The sequence below is a fragment of the Mizuhopecten yessoensis genome, unplaced genomic scaffold (genome assembly GCF_002113885.1).
Source record: "Mizuhopecten yessoensis strain PY_sf001 unplaced genomic scaffold, ASM211388v2 scaffold10911, whole genome shotgun sequence".
In the NCBI taxonomy this organism is placed as follows: Eukaryota; Metazoa; Mollusca; class Bivalvia; order Pectinida; family Pectinidae; genus Mizuhopecten; species Mizuhopecten yessoensis.
The window spans coordinates 54,164-62,751 of NW_018408783.1; the positions used below are offsets into that span (position 1 = coordinate 54,164).

Below are 8,588 nucleotides of genomic sequence, written 5' to 3' on the forward strand. Positions count from 1 at the left end.
TACCTGTGTAACCTCACACATCATGTTTTGTGTACGAGTTCACTGATATAATACACGTTCCTAACGCATTATACCCGAGACCTGTACATGTGTTACCTCACACATCATGTTTTGTGTACGAGTTTACTGATATACTACGCGTACCTAACGCATTATACCCGAGAGCTGTGTTACCTCACATATCATGTTTTGTCTACGAATTCACTGATATAATACACGTACCTAACGCATTATGCCCGATACCTGTGTAACCTCACACATCATGTTTTCTGTACGAGTTCACTGATATAATACACGTACCTAACCCATTATACCCGAGACCTGTGTTACCTCACATATCATGTTTTGTGTACGAGTTCACTTATATACTACACGTACCTAACGCATTATACCCGTGACCTGTGTTACCTCACACATCATGTTTTGTGTACGAGCTCACTGATATACTACACGTACCTAACGCACTATACCCGAGACCTGTGTTACCTCACGCATCATGTTTTGTGTACGAGTTCACTTATATACTACACGTACCTAACGCATTAGACCCGAGACCTGTGTTACCTCACACATCATGTTTTGTGTACGAGTTCAATGATATACTACACGTACCTAACGCACTATACCCGAGACCTGTGTTACCTCACACATTATGTTTTGTGTACAAGTTTACTGATATAATACACGTACCTAACGCTTTATACCCGAGACCTGTGTTACCTCACATATGATGGTTTGTTGACGAGTTCACTGATATACTACACGTCCCTAACGCATTATACCCGATACCTGTGTCACCTCACACATCATGTTTTGTGTACGAGTGCACTGATATAATACACGTACCTAACGCATTATACCCGAGACCTGTGTTATCTCACACATTTTATTAGTGTTACAGTATTTGTGTCAAGGATTCTGTTTAATGGTCCATAGTGTTACCCTATAGAGCTTATATATACCTAAAGTTTCAATTTTACCTAACACGAGTGAATTATTTTAAACGTATGATTGATTTGTGATTAACTGTAAATGTGAGTTTATTCAGGCCTAGCCTAAGGTCAAATCCCTTCGGCAGGCATTCTGTCTAAACAAATATGTTGGAATTGAAATGGCACTGATATGTTTTCACGTAAGTTTTTACACGAATACGTTATTAGGCAAATGTAGTACCGTTCTGGTTACTGGCGATAGGAATACAACTCGGCGATTCGTAAAATTTGTACTTAAATTTTCTCAAATTTGTTTCTTTATCTGTATCGATATGTCCTGATTTGTGTGTGTGTGTTAAAAACAAGTTTTGTCTATGTACAGTATGGCATACCTACATCAGACAACTAACACTAACGGGTGTATTTACATTACATTGGTTTTCGTTGGTTTCTTCCACTCGGAAAATTGAAATTGAAAAAACAAAATTAACCTGCTACCCATTGCAACACTTGGGATCTGCCTTTACTCTCTCTTACCAACCTTTCCCTGTCGATGATGTCTCCATATAGACACCTGTTTTCATGTGAGCTTGGCTGTTGTGAGGACCTAAAACCTCAAACAAACAAAGCTGCCATGATAGCGGAGGCAATACATGTGGAAGAAAACCGCCGACATACCTGGGGAAATCTGGTTTTGTCTCTTGTTCTTTTGAGGTGACCATAGAAATTAACTTTCCTTTTGTTTTGGTATGTTATTTGTTACTTTTGTCCTTGTGGGTGTATCTGAGTTATGTTATTTTAACTATTGCAGTATGCGGATCGTCCCAGACCGCCAGCGTCAACTTCTGTTTCGGCCTGGCTATCGGATTGGTCATTGCCTTCGTAGTAGCCAGTCTGACGTCACTGCAGACGCCGATGTTGATGGCAAAATACACTGGCGGTATAGACAAGTTCCGGTATACTGTTTCCGGCGGAAGTGACTCCAACAAATCGTCCCCTACCAACGTCGTAGACGGGCATGAAAAAATACACCAGGAAGAGGAGAAATTTCACGAGCAGATGGATAAAAACATCGGCAAAGTGAAACAAGTCAACTTCGACGATTCTCACTTTCATAAAGGTATTTTGGTGTGATCGATCGAAATATGTGTAAACACATATCTGATTAAAAAGCGGAGCTAATCCTATCTAAGGGACGTGAGATTTGTTAAAAATGGCAGCCCCTCTATGATAATTTAAACCATCATGGAGGAAACATTCTAAATGTAACCAATTCCCAGATCCAATTGATAGCAATAGTCATCTCGTGGAAACCTTTGGAGAAATGTTATTATATATGTATTTGCCTGCTTACAGCTTAAGAAGTTTAACGCAAAACACACATAACGTCACATAACATTGTACCTACGTAATGTTGGTATATATTAAGATGTACTTTAGAAATGTTACAAGCAGAACCTGTTGTATTTAGATTATAAAGCCCCAATCATGTGTGGTGCAGTTAAAGCACTTCCACATATCCGTTTTACAAATCTCATTTTTTCTGTCATCAAACTGACCATCATTAACTGTATGCCTGTGTAAATGACATGTTTAAGGACGTATGCCAAAGGTTTGGGATAGAATAAATTTTGTGTGTTACCAGCGAATTTCTCCAAAATATGACACACTTGTATGTAATCTAGAACATAGTGGTATATTTACAGGCACCTATCGTATCAGATTTTATCACTATTATGGAATTTAAAGTGAAATATTAAAATTATTTTTTTCTGCATACTTAGTATCGGGTTTTCGCATTTCAGATAACGACAAAGTGGCGAAGGACCTAGAAAAGAAAATCCGAATATTATGTTGGGTGATGACAAGCCCTCAGAACTTGGATAAAAAGGCCATTCACGTGAAACGCACGTGGGCCAAGCGATGTAACGTTTTAGTGTTTATCAGCTCCACAACAAACACAAGCTTCCCTACCGTCGGGCTCGACGTATCAGAAGGTCGTGAACATCTCACGGCTAAAACAATGAAAGCTTTTAAGTACGTTTACGAAAAGCATTTCAATGACGCTGACTGGTTTGTTAAAGCAGACGACGACACTTATATGATTTTAGAAAACCTTCGTTATTTCCTACAGTCATACTCACGTGATGACCCAGTTTATTTTGGACACCATTTTAAGACCATAGTGAAACAGGGGTACTATAGCGGAGGAGCGGGGTATGTCCTGAGTAAAGAGGCGCTCCGACGCCTGATTGAAAAGGGTCAAGACCCAAAAGTGTGTCGTCAAGATGGCGGCGCGGAGGATGCCGAGTTAGGAAAGTGTATGGAGAATCTCGGTGTCAAAACTGCTAACTCTACAGATGCTTTAGGGAGGAGTAGATTCCACTGCTTCGACCCGGAAACACATTTATTCGGAGGATATCCAGATTGGTACTATAAATATGACGCTAATGGTGCTAAGAAGGTAAGTGGTTGACCGACCGATTTGTCTTTTGAACATAATAAAGTAGCTATATATGGGGACAGAGAAATACAATCACAGTTGGAAAATTATCTTAATTGACGTGATATAATATGAATTATATGACTATATTATATGAACCGTCACTATGGAATGTCTCTCAGGTTCATTGGTGGATTCTGTTTGTGCTATACATACACGTAGTACAAATAGTGTCTCGGTACTTTAACATGATTCAATCAATATTCTTGCTAACATTGAATTGTAGAAAATTGTTTTCTGCGAATTGGGGCTGACCAAAATTAAACTGATATGTTATTAATGAAGATTTTTTATTTCAATTAAGCGTTAAGGTAAGTGCTGGTACACCAGTCTATATGTATAAATACTAAACAAGAACACCCTTTAAACATCATGGGGCGGTATCATCGGATACGACTTGCTGATGACAGGATAATTGGTTCCAGCAGGAAAGATTTAAAATACTACATAGCACTTCCCAAAGGACAATATTTCTTTCATGTTTATTAATCTATTTGGATAGTATTGCGTTTGTACATGTAATATACGATTGTCAAAAACGTTTGCAATTCACAATTTCAGGGGGAAATTAATTTGGTAGATGCGACTTTTCGAAACGTTACTGCTTATCCGACGTTATTTGGTTTTCAGGGTATTTTCCAAAGTGTGAAAGAAATACCCATTAAGCTTAATATTTTTTATCTTATTTTACTGAGGTTGAACATGGTGGTAAATTGTCTTAAGAGTTGTTATCTACAAAAAAAGCATGCAGTCAAATCGTACTTTGAACGAGATTAATTATATGTATGAACAATCGATTATTTTCATATACAGTAACCTCCCCCTAACTTCTGTTGGAACTATAGAACAATAGGTTCAGGACACTTCCGTCCACCTTGTCAATTGGTCCAGTAATCTGAAGTTCGGGGTTCCAATTCGTGTCTAGCCCCGCGGGGATTTGCTTTGCACTCTAAACACTGTTGTTGGTTATATTTTGTGTATTTCATCATTTTATCTATCATACACTTCCCGCAAGGCGTGTTTTTTTCTCAAAAGTGATTGAGCGATGCATGCCACAGTCATGCCGGATAAACAGTTTCCAATTTTTACATTTTGTGGCGTTAGTACAGTCGGAATGTCTTCTGTCTTCATGTGGTCATTTAAAAAATGAAGTATTTTGTATTAAGATATAATCATAAGTGACATATTTTGGACTTTACGGTTCGGAAAACATAGGAATAAACTATAGTCGAGTATAAGTAGCACCGTGCGACATGGCAAACGTGACCCTAGCCTTAAATATTTATAAATGACATGTAATTATTATATCTGATATCTTACCGGTGTTATCTGCTGTGTTACAGGGAACAGAGAGTATCAGTGATTACGCGATCTCATTCCACTACGTGCCTCCCCAGAAGATGTACGCACTGGAGTTTTATATATATCACTTACGTCCATACGGGGTAGATTCCGGACACCAGCATCTCAACGTACCCGGACACTAGTCACAGCTCATACCGTATTTATATCATATCACGTGACATTCCAGCAGTCGGATACAAACTGCCTCAAATGTACCAATCTGTAATGAGAAGTGTCCAGTGTATGGCTATCACGTTGCCGTCTTATCCAGGTGTAATGGCCAGACATCCAAAGGACATGCATTTGGTGATTTTGTTTGTCGTGTGTTGAGTGAGGAAACGTCGTGTGTGTGTGTTAGTGAAGTGAGTTTGTGCCTTGGTCATTGTTTTAGTGTAAGGTACGTCTATTGTATGCTGTGTGTATTTGTGCTTTGACATTGTTTTAGTGTAAGGTACGTCTATTCTATGCTGTGTGTATTTGTGCTTTGCCATTGTTTTAATGTAAGGTAATTATAAGTCTATTATATGCTGTGTGTATTTGTGCGTAAGAGGAACATAGTGCAAATAATGATTTTGAGAATGATAAGCAAAACTATGCATGCTTTAATATGAGTTACCTGTATTTAATGTTGATATATAACTTAAGCTAACAATTTGCCCACAAATTGTCCTAGTGTAAGCTGTATATATGTAAAGTTGAAGTGCCTTCTCAATGGCTGGTTAGTATAGCTCTTACCAAGCCATGAACGATGTACAAACTATTCTTGGGGTTGTCTTATACATGTAGTATTGTATGGCCTCATTCAACAGTAAATGATGATCTGGAACGTATGTACTCTTGATATGTATGTGTCCTAATGTACTTTACTACATCGATTTTTAATTAACAATTGTGTCTTCTCCGATAAACGAAAACGGTTTTTGAGAAAAACTTGTGACATACAAAGCAATGTCAAGTCTGTCTTTTTGTTACTGTTGTTGGATGTTTGGTCGTAATTAAACTTCAGAAATCGTTTTTATCGTACTTGTGTAGTCTTGTGAGAACATTCCCTTAGAAGATATTTTTTCCTTTTGATTGCCTTTGTTGACGTTACCATGCTAATGTCAACGTTTGTGTTGACGGTCTCTGTTGACGCTACCATGCTAATGTCAAAGTTTGTGTTGACGGTCTCTGTTGACGTTACCATGCTAATGTCAACGTTTGTGTTGGCGGTCTCTGTTGACGCTACCATGCTAATGTCAAGGTTTGTGTTGACGGTCTCTGTTGACGTTACCATGCTAATGTCAACGTTTGTGTTGACGGTCTCTGTTGACGTTACCATGCCAATGTCAACATTTGTGTTGACGACCTCTGTTGACGTTACCATGCTAATGTCAACGTTTGTTTAGACGGCCTCTGTTGACGTTACCATGCTTATGTCAACGTTTGTTTAGACGACCTCTGTTGACGTTACCATGCTAATGTCAACGTTTGTGTTGACGGTCTCTGTTGACGTTGCCATGCCAATGTCAACGTTTGTGTTGACGGTCTCTGTTGACGTCACCATCCTAATGTCAACGTTTGTTTAGAAGACCTCTGTTGACGTTACCATGCTAATGTCAACGTTTGTTTAGACGGTCTCTGTTGACGTTACCTTGCAAATGTCAACGTTTGTTAAATGTCAACGTTTGTTAAGTGTCAACGTTTGTTAAATGTCAACGTCTGTTTAAGGAATGAGGTGATGTGATGTCCATTATAACTAATGCAGTCAGTTATGTTATATATGCATCTTAATGTTTACCTGACCAATATGACAACATTTGAAGTGAATGAAATAATTGTAAAGTTGTGAAAATGAGAAAACATTATGCCATGAAATATTGATTAAAAAATGTAATTGATAAACCTATATGCTATCAGTTATGTTTTATATATGCACCCAGTGTTTACCTGACGAGTATGACAACATTTGAAAGTGTATGAAAGAGTTGCATAATTGTGAAATAAATACAAACGATGCTAAGAAATGTTGGTTTAAAATGTAATTGTTAAATTATTTTAACCCTCTCTCAGATAATGTCACTGATATCTAAAAACTATTTGGGGAAACAAATAGAATTGTTTTGCGCATTGCCTCGAGAAATCAGGAGAATTTAATCAATTTTCCCGTTATCATTGTAATTTGAATTTCTACTTTTTTTAATCTTTGCAGACCCGTTTTGCTTAACATTAAATACTGATCGTAGTCCTTAATTTCTATGACCTTTTAATGTTGATAAGCAATTTATTTAAGACATTTATTTGTCATCAAAATTGTTTTTGGCTCCTTAAAAAGGAATTGGAAATAGTAATAGTTTTATCGTAACTAAGAAAGTTACGATAAAATTAAGTATCGGGAATTTCGATTTTCCCAGAACACATTTTAAGATGTTATGTTTTTAACGGTGACTTTGACTTTAAACATATTTTATTGTCCAAATATTGGCACAAAAGGATCAGGCACAAGTTATTTCAACTTATGAAGCCGTCTCCTATTAACATAACAAATTTACAGACAAATGACGGTGTGCATTCGAAAAAGTAGGATATTTTTAATCATGAAACCAGTTTGACATATTTCGGTACTTTTTTCCTCCAGAAAATTCCCTTTTCCTCTTAGGACAAAGGACTACAAAAACTGGTCATTTTATCATTCAATGTATCGTTTGTCAAAGTATTTTAAATTGTACTACATATGTAAAAGGTTTTTGATCTCAATTTGTCAGACTTAAATGAAAGTAATTTCACATGTTATTTTCCATTGATGGATGGCTTCATTTCTCTCTTTTTTCTTGTCAAAATACCAAGCGAAAAAAAAGATTATATTTGAAATTTTTTTTTCCCTTTCTAAAAAAATATTGTGATTAAGTTAAAAGATTTCACATATAAATTACATGACTATAAAAAGCAAATCACACGATTAAGCATAGATGTGTAAACCACAAGTTGCGTGATAAGAATCACAATATTAAGAAAGTAATATATATCTCATTTAACTGTTTATTACTTTATTCATATTCATTTTCTTTGAGAACATGTAACATTTTATGTAACAAATACTAGTTCTGTTACAAGATTGGGAAATATATACATATCAAATATCGAATGGGAACTCAATTTAATGTGTCTGATAGGAATGAAATTATCCTCAGACTGGTGTTTATTTATTGCGAGAGAGATATATTACATACATTTAGCAGACGTACTGTAAAGTTTTTAAATTATAAAATGAACTTTGCATACATTATCTAGTTTATATGTCTCAGAATGAACAGGATTTTTATGTACACCGATATATATCATAGATGTATGCTCGGTGATTCAATGGTTAAAACCTGTTCGACATGTACAGACTTAATGTACCGTAATTATATAAGTAACTCAGTCGTGCAGTACATACATAGGTACATGCAATCGTGAAACGTCACATTGACGATAAATTGTCACTAACAAATGGCGCTACTTTTGCTTAACATGACCGACGTTAATGATTCATTTCAAAATTCGAAAATATATTTTGAGAAACAACATTTTTGTTGTACATTATTTATTAAGAGATGGAATATTAGAATAAACATGTTATTTTGAAACCTATCTACTTGTTTTATCTCATTTGTTTTAGATTTATTAAACCTATGATATTAAGGATTACATTGATTATGTTTACTGTTAATATACACAAGGTATGCAGTGTCACAATAACTATCATATATCATATACCTTAGTTACACTTCATACATAACATAACTAGCATATATCATATATCTTAGTTACACTTCAAACATAACATA

At 36.1% G+C, this 8,588-nt stretch overlaps 1 protein-coding gene and 1 long non-coding RNA gene across 3 annotated transcripts in view; one reads left to right on the top strand and one right to left on the bottom strand.

Moving 5' to 3' along the window:
- The window catches only part of LOC110463464, a 6,168-nt gene extending 5,458 nt beyond the window's left edge, over positions 1-710 (bottom strand). The window contains exon 1 of the long non-coding RNA XR_002464398.1: positions 13-710. This is a non-coding gene — a long non-coding RNA (uncharacterized LOC110463464). The remainder of the gene's footprint in view (positions 1-12) is intronic.
- Positions 1-8,380, top strand: part of LOC110463463 (glycoprotein-N-acetylgalactosamine 3-beta-galactosyltransferase 1-like) — a 53,981-nt gene extending 45,601 nt beyond the window's left edge. For both annotated transcript variants that reach the window (XM_021518081.1, XM_021518082.1), the window contains exons 2-4: positions 1,744-2,052; positions 2,738-3,396; positions 4,779-8,380. In XM_021518081.1, the coding sequence (XP_021373756.1) occupies positions 1,744-2,052; positions 2,738-3,396; positions 4,779-4,922 (1,112 nt within the window). In that variant the 3' untranslated portion in view covers positions 4,923-8,380. The remainder of the gene's footprint in view (positions 1-1,743; positions 2,053-2,737; positions 3,397-4,778) is intronic.
- Positions 8,381-8,588: the final 208 nt, after the last annotated feature.